Here is a 25006-nt window from a genome sequence, read left to right on the forward strand (position 1 = left end):
TGTTTAGACAATGTTAGAGGATTCTCAAATGGTAAATCAAGGTTAAGAAACGAGATGGACTCACTGGTGTAATAAGATCTAAAATCTAGCTAGGTGGGACTATAAACTTTTCATGTAGAACCCAGGAGGACTAGAACTTTTGTAATGCAACATATCTTTTTCTTTTTTTTTGACAATTTTGTTTATTTATTTGGGGGGGGAGAGAGAGCACAGACAGGGGGTAGAGGCAGAGGGAGAAGCAGACTACCAGATGAGCAGGGAGCCCCACCCTGGGCTCGATCCCAGGACCCTGAGATCATGACCTGAGCCAAAGGCAGAAGGTTAACCTACTGAGCCACCCAGGTGCCCCTTATTTTTCTTTTTAGAGATCCCCTAGTAAGGCCAAGCAAGAATAATGTAACCTGTAACAGAAGAGATGAACAGACAGATCAATGATCATCCTTCCTTTTTCAAACTCAGGACTAGGGGCACAGCATCCTTCTACTCAAGAAGTGGCAAAGAATGGCTAGGACTGAAAACTCTCATTAGGGCTCAAGAGGTGGTGAGGGAGTTGCTACCTGCTAAAGAAAGGGCAGCAATTTGAGAAGCGGATGAGGGATAATATCCATTACCTGGAAGAATGTCCACATGTGGCTGATCAAGGGACTGATCAATGCAGTCTTGCACTTCTATAAGATGATGGGGACTAATGAGCTAGACTGCCAAGTGGGCCCCAGTGTTCTATGGTATGTTGAGTCCACTCACCTCCTTCTTGTTGCCCCTTCTCCACCTTTCCCCCCTCTTCTGTATATATAAGTATCTAGGTATGGCTAAAGAGCTACTTGCATTGCCTCTGGATTCTCTATGTTAATGTTTATTCAGCAGAAGATATGGACTAGAAGGCCCGTTATCCAGGTGAACCGAAAAACTTTTTAACTGAAGTGGTTTGCCAGGCACCTTGTCCTCAATAAACTCATAGTTTTAGGACTAAATTCTATTTGTCTTGTCTCTGATAATTCTCCTGTTAAATTTCCCAGGATATCTGTGTATTTGCAAATACAAACAACAATACATCCCTGGAGGGAGTGCAACAAGAGAAATAACTGTTATTCAGAAGTTAAAACAACTTTAAATGCAGTTTGAGGAACTTTAAGAGGGAAACAACTGCATACATTTTATGTAATTACTCATTTATTCTGTAATTTTCTTCGTGTTTCTTCATGACAGCATTTGGGCAACCTTCTGCTATGTAGTCATTTCTATTGTTATAAGATACCTCTTACTATTAATGGTAGTTTAAATTCACTTTTCATGTATTTATTTCTCTACTGTGCTTATGCTAATACTGAAAATTTTCCTCTTTCTTATTATTCTTGCTATGGGGGACACATTGAACAAACTATGTGGCAGTCCTCTGAGCAGAAGTTGCCGGAAATTTCTCTTTTGCCTTAAATAAGCTAGTTTTTTAGATGCGAAGTTTAGCCTCATCCTATAGATTTGTATATATTTTCCAAGAGAAATCAGTCACATATTTTCTTTACTGTTTCTTTGACACACCTGAGCTTTTATTTAATTTTATTCTTAAAATATAATTAAAAACCAAATTTTCATAATGCCAAGTAATCCATTTGGTCAAAAGAATTTGGTCAACAGTGACTTCTATTTCTTAGCAGTTTCTGCTGCAACAGTTCCCAGCACTTTTTTATAATGGCATCATCAACATAATGTTCTGGAAATGATCCAAATGTTTGCCGTGCTTTTAAAAAAGTTTAAGTTGTGAGGACCTTGGATCTCTTAATTATAAAATGGCAGAATGATGTTTCTATCCATAAGACTATGCAAAGTATCAAAGTAATCAAAGTATCAGATTGCAGTTGTGAAAATACTTGCCCAGTGAAGGGTGACAATTACAGCCAATGAGTGCTATGATTATCATTATGGCCATTATTAGTCTTATTTTCTCCTGACATCTCCACTATTTAACTAGTTTCTATTTATAGAAGATAGGATGATGACATCCCATCTATTAAGGAAGCAATGATTTTCCACCTCACTTTTTCAATAAATTAAACAATTCTATTTCAAGTTAAAGAGCATTTAAAAGTTCTCCAAGACAATTCACTCACACAGATAAGCACAGACCTTCACTGGTACTGTTTGTATTTGAGGTTTCTAAGGGGTTTTCTCAATGGAAATGTTAACTGGAACAATAAATATAAAATCATCAAAAGTGATTAAGACATATGATGATGTTATTCCCCGTAAAGGACGGTTGAATTACAGACACTGAATAATCTTCCCAGCATTCTCAGAAACTAGGTGAGATAAGAAAATAGAGGTTTACATGTGGCCACGTTTGGAGTCAAATGAAGAGAAGGCATAATCCTTTATGTATAGAAGATATGTGTACTATCAGATTAAAGACTAAAATGGTAATTATTTATCCTATTCACCTTGCTTCTCAGAGAAACTTGATCTTCCTAGTAGAAAGTATGCTTTCCAAGAGCCTATAATCTTATTGCTCCAGTGTAATATCCAGGGGGAATGAGAAAGCTGAACATGTCAGGACACTATTTTTCAAAAGTTTATAGAGTTGCATCAAGGCCTGATTCAATTTGTCATTCTTACATGAGTCCAGTCAAATAAAGAAACTCTTGAATAGGTACAGGGAAAAATGAGGTCATCCTTGTAAGTTTGCTTTGGAAAGAAAAGCACCATTTAAACATAAAACATAGACTTTTCATAAAATGCATGGAATATTTAATCTTTACTAGAGTAGAGGGTCTAAGAGAAATAATCTATACACTGGTATCCAAAAATCAATTTTAGGAAATAGGTGACATCACTTGTCTATGACTTTTCCGAAGTTAATCCCTTACTTGAGCTCATGATGGTTATTTTTGTCAGCAGCTACAGCTCCATATTTAATGTCCCCTCCTTGCCTCAGCTCAAGTGTCCTGAATTCAAAGAAATTTTTCCTTGAACCTAATTCTCCCTGAAGCAGTTTTAGTCCTCTTTTCCCCTTTAACTTGTCAACTTTGAAAGAGATGCTTGCATCTGCTGATATCTCTGCTTTGAATTCACTCCTCAACCCAGTGGGCTTCTAGTTCTATTATCTTCACTCAGGTATCAACCCAAACCTAGCAATTATAGAAGGTAACTGGTTCTTCTAATTTCTCCTCTTCCTCTGGACAGTTGTTTCTGCTCTCTGCTCTTATCCTTTAACTGTAGTCTCATTTCCCATAGAGTTCTATCCTCTATCATGTAAAACCCAAATTCATTATCCATTATCTGCCATCATGTTGTCCACCCTCTAACCTGTGTTCCTCAAGTCAATATCATCACTCACTTACTTGTTCAGGGTGAAAACTTCAGCATCCTTTTTGATTTTCCTACCCACTGGCTGTCCCCCAACACACACACACACACACACACACACACCATTTTGTAAGTCTCCTGCCACTAGACCAACTTCATCATCCAACCTCCACTTCCTTCACCTGGGCTTGCATTATGTTTAGCGAACTTTGTTTCTACAAATTTTAACATGACCTACTTGCCCATAGTCACTTCACTCTCTACAATCATTTAACAATAGAGTAATCAGAAGCAATAAAAATAAGAATATGAGCATGTCAAATCCCAGCTAAAAACCTCTGTGACTCTCAGGTCCCATAGACTGGATTCAAATCTTCTTTCTCTCCTGCCACATTTCACTATTGACATCAACGAGACTGTCGCTGTTTAAGTGAGCCATGATTTTCTAGGCCTCTCCTTATGCAAATGTTACCCCCCTTAGCTGCCTTTCCCTGACTGGCAAACTGTCCTCCTCTCTCTGCTCCCATAGTTTTGTAAATGCCTCAAGGATGGTGCTCACCATTTTTTATTATAATGATCTAAAACGTCAGCCCTCCCACTATCTGCAGATTGGCAGCTTTGAATATATCATATTTGCTCAATAAGTGTTTTCATTATGTGTGAATGAGTAAATGAATGTCTTGAATTTCAAACATGAGAATATGGGATAAAAATAACATAGAGACTGGGCCATTGGGAAAAGCAAGTTGTTTGGGGGGGAAGAAAAATGGACACCATTGTCCACATTATACAATGAACTAATGATGAACATATACTAATAACGAGCATAATAGTTGAATAGAAACTATAAATTCCCAGAAAGCATTTAAGTGTTACATATCTGGAGCTCAACTGAGGTTGCAGGACAAGAGATACTGAACAGTATGTCATTTGATGAAAGCTGATAGTTGAACCCATACACAAAAGAGTTTCTCAAAGCACAGACCAGAGGTCAGGGGCTATATTTTGGGGAAATATGTTGCAAGGTGGTAAAATATGCTGGTGAAGAGGAGGTTTGTGAGCAGGAAGGAAGAGAGGACACACAGTGATGAGGCCAGGAGATGAGATGCACCTTATATTTCCTCTAACGACTGGCACCATTCCTTCCACCCTATGGGTAACTGAGAAATATTACTTAAATTAATGGATTTTCTGAGGTCAGTAGGAATGGAAGATAGATTTCAGAATATCAACGCAATACAACATGGTAAGGAACCATAGAGAACAAATGTAGATCTGTGGGATAGAGGCAGGAGGATAGGGAGACCTAGAGCTGACTGAAAAATTTTCATCGCCAAAAAAGCAGAGAAAAACAAAAGTAGAATTAAATATTTTTGGAAAGATGGTCTAGATATGTGCATAATGAAAGCTAGGTGGTGAGACACCTTCACCTGTAGCTCACAGGGACACACATTAGGGCTTACATGTCATCTTTCCCAGTAATGACTAGATCTGAGACCTGTCATTCCATGAGATGATTAGTTAACCGAGATCAAGAATCCTGTCTTACAGTTTTCTTATATCTCCTGCACTGCTTCAAACAAAGACAGCTACAAAAGAGGAGTTTAGTAATTCAGTATTTGAATCAAAATGACTGCAGTTTCGTTGTTCATTCCTAGAAAGAATATAGTATCATCATCTTACAGCTATTAATAAAATGGCAACCAGAACCACAGGTTGTGAGAAATGCGTAAAACATGATTTCATTTCTAGAGCCTCATTTACACCTATTGGGCATACGTTGATCATCTGTTGGCATACCATGAATAACACTAACCCTCAGGGACCCCATACCACCTAATTCCTATATGATGAATTGCAACTTGTACTGAGTTTTTGAGATGGTGTCATGAAAGATGGTGAGTGTTTTGGACAAACGTCCAGATGCAGAGGAGGAAAGTAGAGACCGACTCTATACAGGGGCAGTTACAAATGATAGCACAAGTATTGAGTGAGAATAAGGTCCTAATTAGGAGCTTCCAGAAATTAGAATACTAATGAACACAACAGTAAACACAAAAACGGAGTGTTCTGAGAAAACGAGTTAACGACGGTATATGATCTGCAAACCTGCTTATCAGTTTTAATTATTTTCCAAGCTGTGCCATGTCTTAAATGATATTCAAATCTGTCTAATGTTTTCAGTGCTTGCCTCTAGTGATTAATATTTCAAAAATGGTTTAATTTTAGCAAAACCCTCCCAAGATCTCTCAAATGATATGGCAAACCAGTACAAACATCTATAGAGTACCTCAACTGAGATATATTCAAACTGCTATTCATTCTATTACCACAAGGTTTTCAAACTGAGTTTAAAGCATTTTGAAATATTAGGAAATGTTCATGTGGCTAGGTAGCTAAAACTCAGGTCCTACATGAATATAAGCTAATATTTTAAGTATAAATGTTACCATTAAATATTTAATTTTCACTTTTCTCAGACTGTATTCTCTGAGAAAATAAATGTTTCTTTTCAAGAGTGACAGGGTACTCAAGTTAAATCCACTATTTATCGCTTGTATAATTTTACTCCCTATTCTTTCGAACATAGAGAATGATGCAGTTGAACAAATGTCATTGGTTTTCTTATGTCACCAACCGACCAGATAAATGTACCTGATTTTCTAGAGAAGCTCCCTCTTCCCTTTTCTCATCATTGTACTTACATATCACTGGCAATGGAGGAGTTCCGGGACATAGACTTTGGAGACAGGTCATAATCGCTATCGGATCGATACAGAAAGGACTCTCGACGTTGACTGTGGACAAAGTTTGCTTGGAGAATTAGCCCAGATCCTGGGCTGGTCATGGGATCCAAGGGACTCCGTCCCGCAGATGTGCCATTGTCCACATCAAAACTGTAAAAGAAGGAGAAGGAATAACATTGTTATGAATGCTTACATGTTGATATTTTAGTAAAGGGAGATTTCGGTTTAGGAAGTCAAAGTGGGAACATGTACAGCTGATTCCCACTATTAAGAAATGATAATATTAAAACACACAAAAGTAAAAAAGGACACATAGCTTCATATTCTTGTCTTCCTTAAGTTTTGGGTACTTTTGTTAATCAACTAGGTACAAGACATGTGTCTCTCTAAACTTGAGTTAAAAAGGAATCATTCTGCAAAGAATAGTTCTACTAAGTACATTCTACTAAGGAACCATTCTACTAAGAATAGTTCTACTAAAATTCTTTAGGAAAAGAACAAATACATAATAATCCTGTAACGATCTGGGTTCAATTCAACAAGTTCCCATTATATGCCTAACATCATCGCTTCCCCAAACCTGGGCTCTCTCTTCCTCCTGCCTACACCCATCCAAACACGAATTTCTGCTATATCCATTTCCCTCCATCCTCAAATCTAATATATTAAGTTCAGGATTTCATCAACTCTCACCTACATTATTATAAGACCCTTTAAGTTAGTCTCTTGAATCCATTTTCCACTCTGTAACCCTGTGGAGAGTCTTCCTAAAGTGTACACCTGACCATGATCTTTGTCAGTTCAAAACCTTTCAGTAGTTCACTACTGTCCTCAGGATAAAGTCCGAATTTCTGGGCTAGACTGACAGAGTCTGAACTATCCATGTTCAGTTGCAATTAACCATTTTCCCAACCTCAATATGCAACCTTCTTCCGTCAGCCACTTTATGCTCCACTCACTGAACTACCCCCTCCTTGTCTCACTCAGGCCATCATTACCTAATCTCCTGCTCCCCTGACTACTCAACCCTCTTATCCCCCGCCTCATTGTTACTCATCCTTGAAGACTTATCCTTTCCCTGAAAAGCTGCCCTGATGTCCCACACCTTTATGAAATGCCTTTCTCTGTGCTCCCAGGACATCTCCCTGCTCCCTATTGGTAGTATTTACAACTAATTGAAAATGCTTACCACTTGGTCTCCATTCCTAGACTGTTAGTTCTCTGAGAATAGAGACTCTGAGTGTTCTTAGCACTTCACATGGCAGCTCAGAAACCGTTACTAAGCGGTTTGGATAGATGACTGAATAAATAGAAGGTACTGTGCTGGGCAATTAGAGTTGGGAAAAGACAGAACCACAAATGCACAGTTCTTAACGTCACGGTCCTTACAATTGAGATAAACTTTCTACAAAGAGCTTTTCTAGTCAGATATCAACCAGTATTAACGTCAAGTCTCACATGCTCTTATGAGAGGACTGTAATAGCTCAGATAGCCCAGTAAGTACGTGGTTTAAAAAACTGTTGAACGAATAAATAAATGAATTCAAGTTTAGTTGTTATCAATGTTTTTCCTATTACATTTACCCAAACTATTAACTAGCTAATTTAAAAACATTCTTTTACTTTCTCCATTGGAGTTATTAATAAATAGTGTTATGACCCCAAGATTGGAGGCCTATGCGGAAGATAAGTGAAGGGTTTGATGTTTCATGAATCACCTATGAGGCTATAACTAAATAAGAAACACTGACTCCAAATTAATCCATCTAGTAAAAAAAAAAAAAAAAGAAAGAAAAACCCATAATCTAATTTGGTCATTCATATATAAGTTTTCCAATTTAAATTTTTTAAAGAATTACATCACTTTATAGATGTATTTATTTGGTCACGAAAGACAATGAGAAGTTCTCGAGTTGAACAGAGTCATTTTATAGACATGGATACCAGTTCCTAGAAAAGTTAATTGACCAAAGTTACTGAGCTAACTAGATTTAATCATCTACTGTTCCTGAAACTCTTCCAGCTCTAATGAATAATTGTGTAAACCATAAATGTATGTTAGCAACTGTGACGTGCAAGCAGGGGACATCTGTTTCACCTGGACAAGGCACTTCATGCATGTGGGACTTTAGGCAATCCTGAGGGTGGCCAGAGGGGGAAAGGATCTCCAATCAGGAGAGACTTATTCAGGACCTCAGACAAGCTCTTCTTGGATATGCTTAATTAAATGAGCACTTGTTGGGGCGTCTGGGTGGCTCAGTCGTTGGGCGTCTGCTTTTGGCTCAGGTCATGATCCCAGGGTCCTGGGATCGAGCCCCGCATCGGGCGCCCTGCTCCGCGGGGGGCCTGCTTCTCCCTCTCCCACTCCCCCTGCTTGCGTTCCCTGTCTCGGTGTGTCTCTCTCTGTCAAATAAATAAATAAAATCTTCAAAAAAATAAATAACTAAAATAAAATAAATGAGCACTTGTTAAGTACCTATTATGAGCACACTAAGATACAAAAATAAAGGTGATAAGATTAATCCAAGCTGGGTTTAATCCAGACTTCTGAGAAGTTTTCATATAATAGTAGTATTTTAAGAGGGCTTTTGAAGGTATTTAGTATTCAGCTGAAAGACACTAAAGTCCTTTGAATGGGAAGAGAAAAAGGGGAGATTTCTGCTCTGGGGACACAGTCATTGCAGCTCTTCAGTATGAGAAGGACCTAATGTGAACACATAAGAAAACGTTTATGTCTATTTCCCTTCAATATCAAGATGCTCTTACTGTTTTAATAAAAATACTCACTGCTATGCATAAGCAGAAATAAAAGAGATACAAGAATGTGACAGTTCAACTGAGTAATACCAATACAATCCCCCAAATCAGTAAATTCTTTTTTTATTATTACAATTTTTCCAATTAAGTTAAGCAACTTCTTAAAGAAACTTTTCACTCTAAGTTTTGGAAAAAAATAGTGCTAAGTATCTTAAAATATTTAATAGTCTTTACAATAATGCTACTTATTAAAACCAAAAATGTATTAATAGGTCAATAAAATGCTTGATACGAGATAGTGTAGGGGGGCTTTATTTTTCTACGTAGGCTGTAATATAAAAATTTCTCCACTAGATGGAGACCACCACCTTAAGGAATATCTATTGTCAATAAAGGCCAAAACTATTTTTTAAACTCACGAAAACAACCACTTAACGATTATCCCCAAAATAAAACCTCACAATCTGTAGGAAGTGATTACCAAAGGTTGGTAAAATTATATAAACTAGTAAATATTAGTATTAGGTTGACAGATTGAGAATGATCGAAAAGATGGTCGCTGATGTTTTATTAGACATTTACTTAAAACCAAAAAAAACCCTGAGAAGCTCTTTTGTTCAAAAATTAGAACTAAGGAGCTTCCTTCAGAGAAGACAGGTTTGGGACAAATCAAGGCAGTACTGCTTCTCTCAATGAATAGCAAATTAACTGAGAGTTGATTTAGGCTGAAAATATAGACAGGTTCACATAAGCTACTTATTTTTGAAACATAACTTTATAAACAGTCCATGTCAAGGCATGATTAATAAAACAAGAAGTCAGTGAGGGTTAACCCTAACCTTAGATATTAGAACAAAAGAGACCAGCTGTGAACTTCCTAAGCACATTCTTTGGCAAACACTTTCATATAACGAATTCTCTAGTGACTCAGGCCTAAGAGATAGAGTCCAAGTAAAAGATTAGCAGAAGCTTGGGAAAGTAATTGAAGAATTGGGGAGGGTAATAATGATGATGGTGATAATAGTAATCATAATGATGGTAATGACAGTAAAACTTTTGGAACACTTTCCAGGAGCCAGACCTTGCGCTCTGTGCTTTATATACATTATCTCATTGAATCCCCACAATAACCCTTTGAAGTAGGCATTATATTTTCCCCTTGACAAGTGAGTAATCTGAGTCACAGAGAAGTGGCTCTATGTTAAGTAATGTGTTCAAGGCTATGCAGTTTGTAAGTGGGTTTTAAACTCAAGGTGTCTTGATTCCAGAGCCCAGGTGAACGATCCCTGTGTGTCTGTCTCTATTGCAAATCCACCTACTAACCATTAGAAAAGTACAAGAACATCTCTTAGCTTCCTTCCCTGGATGGAACTTTAAACGTTAACTCTTTGAAAGAATCATTCAAATATAAGTATCATTAACTTCTAGATCTGGCATGCCAAGCCTAATTCTGAGACTGCCTTCGTAAGTCCCCAAATTTTGGAATTGGCCACATTTCCTATTTTTCCAGTTTTGAATACAACAGTAAGGTGTAAAAGAGTGTTTACTGTAACCCATCTGATGGATTTCTTTATAGAGTTTAAGCGTTCATTTGGAATAAGGATAGTCAGTGGGTCTGCACAAGGTCTTAGCAAATGGAGCTAAGTGAGATGCTCTGTTATTCTACATGTTTGCTGTCCTTAATGCAGTTCAAGGATGCATACATTCCCCAACGGAGCTGGCTTTCACCCAGAAGGCATCTGTGGAGAAACACCGATGCAGCTGTGGATGGCCCCCCACAATGGGGCGGGAAGAGTAATGGTCAGCTGACCTGTTGCAGTCAAACTGTTAAAGGCCATGTATACTAGGACTACTCAGGACATTCCCTCCCCAGGCCCATCTCTTTCTGTGGGCCCCATTCCACACAAAAACCAAACAGATAACAGACAAACTGACCAATCAGCCAAACGGCTCCCTACCTCTCCACACGGTGCCATGTGGGTAGAATTACTGGCTACCTGTCCTGACCCACCTTCCCTCCAGCTTCCTCCACTGCTCCCACAGTTTGGGTCTCCTGATCTTGCAACTTTTTTGCTTGGAGTCATTTCCCACCCTTTGGCCTGATGCTCGACCCTGCTTCTGGTTGAGACATTTTGCCTCTCTTCTTAGCCATAATTTGGCTCTCCCCTAAGCCACAGTCCTGCTATTGCGCTGGGTAAGCAGCTCATCTCATGTAGCCTGACCCTCAGGACCTTGCATCTCCAGGGTGGAGCCCAAAGGAGGTGAGACACATGAGGACTCCAGGGGGGCAGCTGCTGGAAGCCCCTATCAACAGATGTCCCATTATCAAAGCATCTGTGAAGAGCTCCCAAGGGAAGATCCCAGAGAGAACTAGCAGCTGCTGAAAGCTGTATGCTGGTGGCAACCCAGGAAGTCTCCCCTAATGCCAGGAGCATCTGAGAGCTGCCTCTGTCACTGTGTATTAAGGACACTGGCGTGTTGACAATAAAGATCTTACTGCTCCCTGTCCAGGATGGGGAGATATCCAAAATGTTCCTGTTAAAACATTCACTTGGGAGATAGAAAAAGCGGGTTAAACTTCAAAATCTTGGTTCTGCCACTTTCTGGCTGCATGCTCTTGGGTAAGTTACTGTACCTCTCTGAGCCCCCAGTTCTGATAAAGGTAATTCCAGTGCCTAGCTCCAGGGCCACGAAAGGGATTAGAAGAGAAAACATTTGGAAAGCATTCAGCACACTGCCTGGCAGCTAGTCCCTTCCCAATATTTAACAGCTATTGTCATTTTTATTGTTATTGCCCTTTTTCGTTGAGGGGGACTTTCCTTCTAGGTCATTCTCTGTACCTGAATACACTCCTTTGGGAAGAACCTAAACAGAGAAAGGGAACCAGGAGGGTGGGGCAGCCATACCACCTGAATCAAACCTGGGGCAGCAGTGAGGTGAGAGACACCACACCCAGAAGACTCTTCCAGCTGTAGCTGCTGTTTGGTCTCCACCCAGTGCCATGATTCCAGTGTGATAACATCTGGGCAGAGGGGTGGAACCGCTTGATTTTTCTCAAGATATTCCTCACTGAGGAGAAAGAACCATTTCCTGCTAGGAACTATGGAGGGCATGGAGGTCCCAACAACCTGGGTGGGGTTCCAACCGAATATAATGAGAATATAATGAGCAGAAACAGTCCTTCAGAACTCAGGTCTCCAGCCACTGGGTGTACTTGGGGGACGTGGAATCACAAAGACATTGCTGTTTTCTTCCTATGCCCGACTCTCCCGTGTATATTGCACCCCATGCTGTTGGCTCTACAATGGAACCCAATCGACTTGGGGGGAGGGTGCAGGGGTCGGTTCATCCGCAAGCTTAATATAAGTGTAACCAGAGCTGGATAATCAGTTTAAAATATCTTTTCTCTTTATAATAAATATTTTATCCATTATTATCAATACCACAGGCTATGAAACCATTAATGCCAGAGGTATTTCCCATTCGAGATCTCCCTCCAGGTCAAAGAGCTTCTCCGGAGTAAAGACAATCCTGCTTCTGAAAATTCCCCATTTTAATATCTACTTAGCTCAGATTATCTATAGAAATGAGACTGTAGCAAAAAGCTTTCTTTTCCAATCAATCAAACATTGCATCTCAAGTTTAAATAGGACACCCTGGCAGGACACGATATTTAGCCACGCTGGTGGATTATACAGTTAAATGATGGTATGCATTGCTAGTTTGCATCATACTTACATTTGCACAGAGGATTAGCATTTAAGAACAGGAACATTTCACCCTTTGTTTTCACAGATGATTTTTTATAAACAAAAGCTTGGCACAAAGGTGAAAGGTGTACGCTTATTTATGAGTAAAATTATCAAGTGATCTCTGGAAACACACATCATTTGTTTGTGACTTGTCAGTGACACTCCCAAGTGACACAGGACAATAAAAAAGATTCCAGATGAAAATGACAGCATACGTTTAACGTTTGGACTGGAAGCCAGAAGGGACAAGCTGGATTTGGGCAGTAGATTTTTGCCAAATGAGATGGCAAAAAGGCCAAGTTTTCTAAAAAATGTTTGTTAGCTCTAACATTTTAAAAAAGTCCAAACCAAGAATTATTTTACTTGAGGTTTATAGATTTTTCAATGATCATTTTAAAGGAATCTCTTCTTAAATGAGATTCTGCTTAACCAAGGATCTCGAACGGGTCCTCACATGGAAGCAGGGGGGTGTGAGTCAGCGGTGAAACCTGCAGGCGTGGGCTGAGGCCCCTATTGGCAGCAATTCTCTACAAATAACAAACAGTCCAAGTCATAAATACAGATTTAACCTGATAATACGGCTGACAATGGGACGCGTCTATTTTCATTGTTGTTAGTGGCCCTGAATTTATATAAAAAAAAAGTCACTCAGGCTTCCCTGTGATTGAGAATAAAACAGGCAAGCACGCATGCCTTTCCCCTGCCAGCGTTTTCATTTGCTGATCTCATACGGAGAGTATGGAGGGGACGGGGAGAGCAGCAAAGACCTGAGCATCAGAGGCAGTCCCGCCAAGTTTCTCGGTTTTACTTTCCTCAGGTTGCATGTAATGGGTCACTGCCAACCTGCTGTTCTCTGAGACCACTCCTAAGCTGTGATATTTCCAAAATGCAGTTCTCCTCAAACTCGGCTTCGGCAAGCACAAGCCCAAAGAGGAACAGGGTCGTGTTAACCAGGTGGAGGTGAGGGGGTTTCTGTATTTATTTATTTTTCTGTGATTCAGAGCAACCAAGACCACTTTGATAAGCCCTCAGTGGAACGCTGTTTTTTAACGGTGTGCCCCTTACTTCCGCCACACACATGCTTATTCTTTGTGCTGCAGAGGGATACTGCTAACATACCATCATATCCCTGCCACCCCAGCTCGCCATCCTCCAGTGGCTTCCTATTTTATTAATAGTAACTACTATGTCCTCACAGTGGCTCATGGCCTTCTAGGAGTGATCTGGGTCCCTGAGGCCTCTCTAATCTTATCCTGTACCTCTTTCCCTCTTGTTCACTCTGCCTCAATCTCTCAGCCGCCTGGCAGTTCTTTGAACACATGTGAGCAGCCCGTCCTCGGGGCCTTTGTGCTTGGAGTTCCCTCTGCCTCCAATATTCTCTACCCAGATATCAGCTCAATGTCACCTTCATGAAGATATATTCCCGGGCAACTCTATTTACAATTGTCATCCTAATCTCCTAGTCTTTTCTAGCCTCCTCGTGGGAGGAACCATGGTGCACTGTTGATGGGAATGTCAACTGGTGCAGCCACGATGGAAAACAGCTTGGAGGTCCCTGAAGAAATTAAAAATGGAACTACCATATGTGATCCAGCATTCTCACTTCTGAGGGTAGATCCAAAGGAAATGAAATCACTATTTTGAAGAGATTCCTGCACCCCCACGTTCACTGTGGTATTATTTACAATAGCCAAGTCATGTAAACAACCAAAGTGTCTATCGACCATGAATGGATAAAAAAACAATGGAATATTATTCAGCTATAAAAAAGGAGGAAATCCTGCCCTTTACAACAATATGGATGAAATTGGAGGGCACTATGTTAAGTGAAATAAATCAGAAAGAAAAAGTCAAATGCTGTATGATCACACGCATGGACTCTAAAAAAAACCCAAACTACTCACAGATAGAACAGATTAGTGGTTGCCAGGGGCAGAGGGAAGGTAGGGGAAATAGTGAAGGTGGTCAAAAGCTACAAACCTCCAGTTATAAGATGAGAAAGTGCAGGAACGTAATGTACAGCATAGTGACTATAGATGATAATACTGTATTAAATATTCGAAGATTGCTAAGAGTAAATTTTAAAGGCTCTCACCACACACACACAACAGATTGTCACTATGTGAAGTAATGAATGTGCTAACTAACCTTATGTTGGTAATCATTTTATATATTAAAAAGTGATGAATAGATATAAAATCATTGTACCGTACGCCTTAAATTTACACAATGTTTTATGTGAACTATATCTCAGTAATGCTGGACAAAAATTAAGTTACCAGAAAAAAATTAAATAAATTCCTACTCTAATCTCCTAGCCTTTTCTAAATCCCTTCTCTTATTGTTTTTTTCTCCACAGCATTTATCAGGCTCGGATAAGCTTTATTTATTTTGTTTATCTTATTCTCCCCATTAGAATGTAACCTCTACAAAGGCAAAGATTTGTATCTATTTTGGTCATTAATTTTTCCCCAGCACCTAAAATAATGTCTGGCACATAGTAGTTGCTCAAGAAATATCTGTATTATGAGTGCATTAATATCCTTAGATGCAGCACTATTCATCATATCCTCATTATTTACCATGGTTACCTGTGTGGCTCTCTTCAAATGGACCTTATTATTATTTTTAACTTTGGCCAGGAATCAGTCACCTCTCAAAACAAAAAATCCTATCAACTAATGAGATTGATTAGTTCTCGTGAAGAAATTATCTGGAAAGGCATTTAGAAAGCTAGGGTGTTAAAAGGCATTTTATTTTTTATTTCTATTTTTTTTTTAAGATTTTATTTATTTATTTATTTATTTATTTATTTATTTATTAAGATTTTATTTATTTATTTGACAGAGAGAGACATAGCGAGAGCAGGAACACAAGCAGGGGGAGTGGGAGAGGGAGAAGCAGGCTTCCCGCAGAGCGGGGAGCCCGATGTGGGACTCGATCCCAGGACCCTGGGATCACGACCCGAGCCGAAGGCAGATGCCTAACGACTGAGCCACCCAGGCACCCGAAGATTTTATTTATTTATTTGAGAGAGTGCATGAGAGAGAGAGAGAGACAGCATGAGCAGGGGGGAGGGGCAGAGGGAGAGGAAGAAGCAGACTCCCCACTGAGCAGAGAGCCTGATGTGGGGCTTGATCCCAGGACCCTGGGACCATGACCTGAGCCGAAGGCAGACGCTTAACCGATTGAGCCACCCAGGCACCCAAAAAAAGGCATTTTAATATGAGTTATTTTGAATATCTTTCTGTCTGGCCACCAGTCAGCCATAGAATCAGGGGCAGGATCCAGGTTTTGTGGTACATGAAGGTTATAAAGTTTTGAGAGTCTGCTTTGAGAAAAATAATACCAAAAAAAATCTTACTTTTGCAAATTTTACAGAATCTGTTACTATGTGAAGCTCCAATACCCCTCCCTCCTAGAACCTGCAAAGGGCCAGGCCAGTGAGGGGCTCTGAGCTTGATGTCCATTAATTTCCCAGCTGATCTGCGCGTGAGGCAATGACGGAGCAGGAGAGGACAGGAAAAACAACAGAATGACTGAAATGGGAAATGTAGTACCATGTTTTTCTATAAAAGATGAATTATTCTAGAGGTGATTTTTTTCTTCATCCTTTATTTTCTATTTACTTACTGATGTATTTATTGCTCAAAATTTTAAAGCTTACTCCTATTTTTCAGAATTTTTCTTGCTATTGGCACATGTGTATTCTTCCAGATCAGTGATTATCAGCTGTCCTGGGGGAGTCGGGAGTGAGTCCACCAGGTAGGATATTAGAATCACTTTGAAGGTTTGAAGAGGGATGTTCTTTAAACCATACCTGTCTCACAGAAATTATGATTATCTTTTTGAGGGGTGGGCTTTTAAAATGGGGTTCTTAGTCTCATTCCTGGCTATTCATGTATTTAGACTTATCAAAAATTAATTTCCAAATGGCTTCATTGAATGAATAAGAATTATTAAATTATGAATCCTTTGTGAAAATACCATTTAAAATATTATAAGTCAAGTAGATTAAGTCTAGGCAAGATTATAACTGAAAATAAAAACTATAATAGTTCTACTAGAATTGCCTTTAAAAATATAACCTAAATCTGATTTTTGTCCACTAATGGATATGAAAACTCATACACCATGTTTTTCTCTGGGTCTGGACTCTCCCTTAAACAGGTCAGGAAACAATTTACCAGCCATACTATTAAATCTATTTTGGAGAAGTGATATTACTCCGTTTCCAACCTCAATGATCCAAACAGATGGGTTTTTTCCACTTTGATGGGGATAGAAGAGAACAGAGAAGGGCTGCAGAGAGCTGTGGGGTCTGAATTTGATATCATTTCTTCTATTCTACCAGGATAAAGCAATTATAAGAATATTACTCTCTGATGGTCATAAACAAGCACTGTCTTCTGCAATTCTTTAAAAATGTATCACAGAGAATAAAATGTTCACACCAAACAGCACACATCTCATTGCATTACGGGCACACTGAAATTAGCTTTCCTTTGTGAGCTCTTATTCTGGGTGAATTGTACATGCTTACAAATTATCCTTCAAAGATTTAAAGACATTGGGGTGGACAGCCAAAAAGTTGTGGGATCCGCTTCAACAATGATTTTAAAGAGTAAAGATATCTTTTATATTTCCTTGAAATGGTTTTGTATATAATCCTGACTAAAGACAAAACAATCTTGGAAAAGCACAGAATTCAATCATCAGGACCGTGAATGTGGCAAATTCTGCTTGCTGTCTGCCAAATTCCATTCTTTCCATTCTCTGCTTTTTCCTGGGCATACAAGAAGTCCTCCTTTGCATGCTTCTTTTGCAATTAGATTTGGCCACATGAATGTGAGCAGAAATACCGTATGCCACTTTCAGGACTGGCTCATGACCCCTCCCACAGGCTCATCTACGGGCTCTCTCTCTAGCCAGCGGTATGCCGGGAGTGCTGAAGCTGTGAAGGATGGTAAGAAACACAGGATGGGAGGATCCTGGCACCTGAATGAGAGCAACAAGAGCTGCCCTGCCCCCCTAAGCCCCACTCTAGACAGTGACTTGATGAAAACCAAACTTATTTTTTTAAGACACTTGATTTGGGGGGTTCATGTGTTAGCACAGTAACATCTAAGACACTGCATTGCACCAAACTAAATTGGCAGTACTGGAAGTAAAACTGTCTCACGTCTCACACTCCATCTACCTCTGGACTGAACAAAGTTCCCCACAGAGGCCCAAGTGAAACCCACTAGCGCTCTGGCTCTACCATTTTTCACACTTCGTTTGGTTCCCCCACCCCCTTGGTCCCCTTTAGTTACACATATTTTCATGATTTCATGAAGACATTTCTTATCATCCAAGTGCTTAAGTGTCAGAGAGCAAGTTTATATCACTACACACATTTGTAACTGTTCTGTAAAGAGCAAAAGCCAATCCATTTCTGTTCTGCCTTGATGCCAATCAGAAAAGCTGGAGAGAATCGGTTCAAGCATGAAGTCGACGCATGCATGTGTCTCTGAATCATAGAAGAGATACCGTAAGAAAGGAATCTGCCTCCCTCAGGATTTGGAGACATGCTCCACTTGAGTCAGTGAGGCCTCTGAAGTACCAGACCCAGCTAGACTTGCGTTATTTAGAATGGGATTCGGGGGCGCCTGGGGGGCTCAGTCGTTAAGCGGCTGCCTTCGGCTCAGGTCAGGATCCCGGGGTCCTGGGATCGGGCCCTGCATCAGGCTCCCTGCTAGGCCGGAAGCTTTCTTCTCCCTCTCCCATTCCCCCTGCTTGTGTTCCTGCTCTTGCTCTCTCTCTGTCAAATAAATAAATAAAATCCTTAAAAAAAAATAGAATGGGATTCTGGACCAAAATGCCATTCTGAATGTGTACATTTCTAGGAGTATGGGCCAGAGTCTGTGGGAAAAAATTCTAGGAATATTTCATAGCTTACCCAAATCTAGAATAGAACTACTCTTTACTGTTGTCTAGCTCATTTGCAAGGAATAAGGGCTGAGTTGGTTCTTCAGTCTGGGAACGTTGTGGGTTGAATCAGATGCCTAAGGCCCTTCCTGTTCTGAACTCTTAGACTAAATACAGAGTCAGATGTACTTCTCCAGAGGAAGGAAAGGAAATTACCTGAGGATTCTTTTGGCTACAGAGCTTCTGAAATAATGGAGTGGAGTTCAGTGTTTGGTTTCCTTCACTAAGCTTCAATGTATTTCTGGTTTGAGAAAGCATTCTGTTGTCCCCTTAGAGATCAAACTCAAATGACCCATACATTCTGAAGGTGACGGAATAGGTCACAGAAATGAGTCTCTCCATTCTGCAAATATTCATCAACCATCTACTATTGCCAGATACCGCTGGGGAGGAATGAAGTTGACTGAGAAGACACAGGACTAGTAGTTGTAGTGAGTTTCTGCTTCTAAATTAAAATGGGACTTTCTACCCTCAGGACAACCAAATTCATGGTGAGACTGTTCATAAATCTATTGACTTGCCAAGTCCAAAGCTAAGAGAAATGCATGGCTATTTTCTAAACACATTTGACCTCTTGTCAATTCATCTCAAGGGGCAAAGCAATTCTCTTGCCTACCTCCTTTGCTTTGACATTAACTATGCTTTTGAAAAAAAGTTGAATTTTCCTTTTTTAGCCATTAAAATTCCTTTTAATGATATATTCCACATGTTTAGATATAGTCATCCATTTCTGCCAACTTGCCCATTTTCTGGATAGACTCTGATATTCAACTGTGTATATTTTGTCTCTCTTTTTTCACCTTTATTGATTTTTTTCTGTGTAATGCTGGCTCCCATTTTTGGATTATTTCCCATTTATACTCTTTTTAAAAAATGACTTATGCTTCTCTACTGGAATTAAAATTAAAAAAAGCTTTAAAAAATGACTTAACACTTTTTTGGGATAGGTGAAATGAGTGAAAGGAGTCAAGGTGAAAGAAGTCAAGAGTTATAAAATAAATAAATCATGGGAATGTAATATACAGCATGGTGACTATAATCAATAACATTGTAGTGCATACTTGAAAGTTACCAAAAGAATAAATCTTAAAATTTCTCATCACAAGAAATTTTTTTTTTTGTAATTTTATGTGGTGATAGAGGGTAACTAGATGTATTGCGGTGATCACTGTGCAGTATATGTAAACACTGAATCATTATGTTGTACACCTGAAATTAATTTAACATTATACATCAATTATACCTCTATTAAAAAGAAAAAAGACATACCATTTTTTTTAGAGAGAGTGAGCAGAGTGAGCACACACTCGGCTGTGGGGGGAGCAGCAGGGGGAAAGGAAGAGACAATCTTAAGCAGACTCCTTGCTGAGTGCAGAGCCTGGAGCCCAACATGGGGCTCCATCTCACAACCCGAGATCATGATCTGTGTGAAAACCAAGAGTCAGACACTTAACCGACTGAGCCACCCGGGCGCCCCTGTCTGGAACTTTTATTTACACTTCTGCCATTATCATATGTGTGCCGTAGGGCAGGATATAATAATCCTTAATATAGAACTTACAGGTTATTATTTGTCCTATCACAAAAACAGTGGTCTAATACTTGCACGCATAAGGGACGATGGATTTACAAAATTATTTACTGCAGCAGTGTTTGTAAAAGCAAACTCTAGGAGACAACCTAAAAGTCCGTTGGTAGAGGGGACAGGCAGAATGTCTGGAGGGAGGGGTTGGGAAGGCAACTTTTTTAACAGGGAATCCAAAATGGTACATAGAGCTCTAAGGACAGTATAAACAGGGCCATCTGTAATAATGGGACAGCCTTTCAACATAGCAAAGATTTCTCTAACTGGCTAAAAATGGTCATGCCAGAATTTTAAATATAGTATTTCCTAATAGGCACTGTAAATGTTTTGATTCCTGGCCTGTAAAATATTTAGTACTACATTGTACTACCATAGTGAAATATGTGAATAGAACCTCTATCTCCAGCCTGCCTATATAAATAAGTACCACTGATAGATAATTTAATTTGAAATTTACTTTTATAGAAAATAAATTTTATAAGATAAATTTTATTTTTTCATATATTAAGCTACTGAGAGGTCTAAAAAAAAGAATAGATGTCAGTTTTTTAAACTTAGTTTGGAAGAAAAAACCCCAAATAGGAGTATATACTTTGCTAACTTTGAAAATTTAACTTTACCACATGTTGAAAACAGGTCTAGAGATTCCTGTACTCCACGAATTCTAAATCAGAGTATAAGCATTTATTCAATGTAGGTATCGTTCTTGCTTTTTTTCTATCTTTAGAACTTAAAAAACAAACAAAAAACCTTAAAATGTGACTTTTTTTTACCCTTCTTTATCTTTTCCTATAAAATTTAGAACTAGAAATTAAACTTGACAAGAGGGGGAAGAAATCCAAACCATGTCTATGCTGCTTCTGCTCTTGGCTTCTCCGGACACAGCTGTCCTTTGGTGGGGTTCAGAGCAGGTTGCCCCAGAAGGTGCCACTTTGGCATGTGGATTATTTTAGCAATTAAGGCTAACAGACTCAAGAGGAGCTCTGAACCTCCCCCTTAAGTCCCTAAAAAAAAAAAAAAAAAAAAAAAATGTAGATTGGGAGTCTGTACCAAGAAGAGAGCTATTACCCAAGACAGCTTTCTACATCAGAAAGACACTTGCATGGCAGGGCGAACATTTGTTCTTCTCATCTTCCTGTGGATTGTCTTCCTTCCCTTTGGAACCCCAAACTCCTTGAGTCTTCTTCTGAGGTCAGGATGACATATAAGCCATGACTATGGGAGGCTCCTTTATGGACAAAATTAAATTTGTTTTTCTCCCGTTAATTTGTCTTAAGTCAATTTATTATTGTTAGGTCAGCCAAAAAACCTAGAAGGGAAGAAGGGAAAAGTTTTCCTCCCCCATGCCTTTAAACTTGGAGTGTAATTATGAGTTTGAACACCACGTTTGCCACTAATGTAGCTGGTCCTTCAGGCAGCAGGGAAATCATCTCTCAGGGCACTTGTCTTGTCCATGAGCTCCAGCTGCGCCTCTAATTATGAGCCGGACTGTGATGTCCTGTCCTGGGGGAAACAAAGGAATTCCTGCTGAAGGCCTTTCCCTCCTGTGCTTCTGGTATAGTCCCACAGTGCTTCTAAAGCCCTTTCATAGCCATTGCTCAGTGGCGTTCACACAGTGACCCCGGGCACTCCGCGGTGGGGCTGGGGGGCGTGGATTCGTATCCTCCTTTGCAAAGAGGAAATTGAGACTCAGGAAGGAGGGCGATGGCTGGCCCAGAGTCTCACTGATTTAAGTGGCTGTATTATGATGCACACCAAAATCTTCTGATCTTTGCACTAAAGATTTACATGGAAGATTGAACAACTGGATTAGTTTTAATTCCATAAAGCTTGAAACAAAGACAAATACTTATTCTAATGTCCCCTATTAGAACTCATTGTGAGATAGTATCTAGCTGCCTTGAGCACAATGTTCAAAACCTTTGCGTAGACTGTGACATTTTGCTGAAATGAATGGATGTGTTTACAGGTCTCTAAATAATAGTATGACAAAATCTTAAGAGGGATTATAGTAAGGGTCCTCCACTTTGGTTACCTTGTTAATCATCTTAACCACATTGTGATGACTTACCCGTGTGGTAAATGTTTAATAATACTTGGGGGAGGATATTGCAAACAACAATGTGATTAAACTTATTTAAATACATCACAGACCAGCTTTGCAAAACAAAGACGTTCCTATTTCTTAATCTAAGGAAGTTTTGAGAAAAAAAAAAGGAATCTATTTCTTTATAACAGAAAGACAAGAACTGACCCTGGGCCATAACACTGAGCTGGGAATTGAGAGCCCCGAGTTTGAGTTCTAACTCCTCTACCAACTAGTTGTGACTTTGGCGCAACTTGACTTTTGACAGCTCTTGACTTTTGTGGGATTCAGTAATTTTTAAATAACGTAAAGAGAATGACTACTAGTCATTCTCCGATTACTGATCTGCATACTACTCAAGAAAGACTTTTAAAAACACTGATTCTGGGGCACCTGGGTGCCTCAGTCAGTTGAGCATCTCACTCTTGATTTCCGCTCAGGTCCTGATCTCAGGGTCCTGAGATTGAACCCCGCAGCAACAAGTCTGCGCTCAGTGGAGAGCTTGCTTGAGGTTCTCTCTCTCCCTCTCCCTCTACCCCTCCCTCCGCTTGCATGCACATGTGTGCACACACGCCAAATAAATAAATAAATAATAAATAAAATCTTTTTAAAAATACAGATTCTTAGGCCTTTTGACTATTCCTGAGCAGTAGATCTGGGGTTGGGCCCAGGACTCTGTATTTTTAGAAAGCTGTCCAAGCAATTCAATGTGTTGTCAAGTTAGGAATATGAGATTTGTCTGCAAGGCCCCTTCCAGCTTTAGCATTTCTGTTTTCAACTGCACAGCACTGAACTACTGTTCCTGTACCCTGCTCACTTGGGAGGCAAGGCATTCAGATCCAAAGCTGTTCTCACCCAAAATATCACGCCAGCTTCCTAGGAGGTGTCCCTGCTTACATGTCCTATTGCTCTACACCCTTCTCTACACTGCTGTCAGGATTTTGTATGTCCATTGGCCCCGCTTATCCATGGTTTCTCTATCTGTAGTTTCAGTTACCCAGGGTCGGTCACAGTCTGGACGCAGATGATCCCCTTTTTGACATATTATCAGAAGGTCAACCATAGCCTAATGCCATGTCACAATGTCATTCACCTCACTTCATCCTGTCACATAGGCATTTTATCATTTTACATCATCACGAAAGAATAGGGGTGAGTATAGTGCAATGAGATATTTTGAGAGAGAGAGAGAGCCCATATTCACATAACTTATTACAGTATACTGTTACAATTGTTCTATTTTATTAATTATTGTTGTTAGTCTCTTACTGTGCCTAATTTATAAATTAAACTTTGTCATAGGTTTGTATGTATAGGGAAAAAATAGGGTTTGGTATCATCTGCAGTTTCAGGCATCCACTGGGAGGCTTGGAATGTTTTCCCCCATGGAAAGGGGGGACTACTGTAGTTGAATGGAAGTAAGAAAGAAAGGAAGGGGAAAGAGGAAGGGAAGGAGGGAGGGAGAGGGGGAGGGAAAGGAGAGGGAAGGTAAGTTGAAGTGGTGAGAAAATGTGATTATGTTGCTTCCTTGAATAACTACTCTTGTAGTTACTCAAACTACAAAAGAAGATTAAAATCCTTTTTTTTTTAAGATAAAATTCTTTATCGCAATATTTAAGTTACTTTAAAATCTGGACCCAACCTCCTTCAAATCTAAGCTCTGGTCTCTTCAAAGATACTTTTTTTTTTTTTTAATTTATTATGTTAATCACCATACATTACATCATTAGTTTTTGATGTAGTGTTCCATGATTCATTGTTTGCGTATAACACCCAGTGCTCCATTCAGTACGTGCCCTCTTTAATACCCATCACCAGGCTAACCCATCCCCCCACCCCCCTCCCCTCTAGAACCCTCAGTTTGTTTCTCAGAGTCCATAGTCTCTCATTTTTCACCTCCCCCTCCGATTCCCCCCCCTTCATTTTTCCCTTCCTAGTATCTTCTTCTTTTTTTTTTTACATATAATGTATTATTTGTTTCAGAGGTACAGGTCTGTGATTCATCAGTCTTACACAATTCACAGCACTCCAAAGATACTTTTGCTCAAGCTGTTCTCAGATCTGGAGTATATTTTGCACATGATGAAGTTTCATTCGATTCCCACCATTTCTACCCATGAAATCTTGCTTATTATTCAAAGCTCCAGATGTACTAACCTGACGTTTAACATGTGTCCAGTTCCTGCTCCTGCAATTCCAAACATCTTATTAAGGTCCTCAATAAAGTATTATCTCAGGGTATTGCAACTGGCTTCAGAAACCTTTCTTCCCTTATCAACTGCCCCAGGCCAGCTATTTGAGGTTGGGAGGCTACATACCATTTGCTTTAATCATCATAATAGAAAGAGCATTTATGTAATGCTTTACTATTTACCAAATGCTTTTGCACCTATTATTTTATTTGCTCACAATAAGATATCTATGAAAAACATTTTATTGTCACCCCCTATTTTATGGATGATGAAACTGCAACTCAGAGAAATCAAATGACTTGCTCGTTAATGATGGAGCTCAGATCTGAACCTTGATGCTGTGAATCTTGTGCTTGCCCTACACGGCCTAACAAGACATCAGCAGACAGCAGCTGCTCCATAAATGCATATTAAGTGATCAAGTGAATGAAAGGGGAGAGGAGGCATCATGGGCTAGTGGGAAAATAACAGACTTGGGCGACAGAGAAATTCTTTGCATCTTGAATCTGCCACTTGCTAATCGGAAAATTGTTAAACAACTTAATCTGCCTGAGCTTCTGTTTCCTCATCTACAGCATGAAGAAATAGAACTGCCCTCATAAAGCTGAGTGTGTGCGTGT

General features: G+C 39.6%; 1 protein-coding gene across 7 annotated transcripts in view; it reads right to left on the reverse strand.

The window, feature by feature from the left end:
• Positions 1–25006, reverse strand: part of PDE4D (phosphodiesterase 4D) — a 1027393-nt gene that overhangs the window by 227625 nt on the left and 774762 nt on the right. For all 7 annotated transcript variants that reach the window (XM_035014471.1, XM_035014468.1, XM_035014470.1 and 4 more), the window contains one exon: positions 6003–6194. In XM_035014471.1, the coding sequence (XP_034870362.1) occupies positions 6003–6194 (192 nt within the window). The remainder of the gene's footprint in view (positions 1–6002; positions 6195–25006) is intronic.

The sequence above is a fragment of the Mirounga leonina genome, unplaced genomic scaffold (assembly GCF_011800145.1).
Source record: "Mirounga leonina isolate KUSES-001 unplaced genomic scaffold, KU_Mleo_1.0 Mir_168, whole genome shotgun sequence".
Lineage (NCBI taxonomy): Eukaryota > Metazoa > Chordata > Mammalia > Carnivora > Phocidae > Mirounga > Mirounga leonina.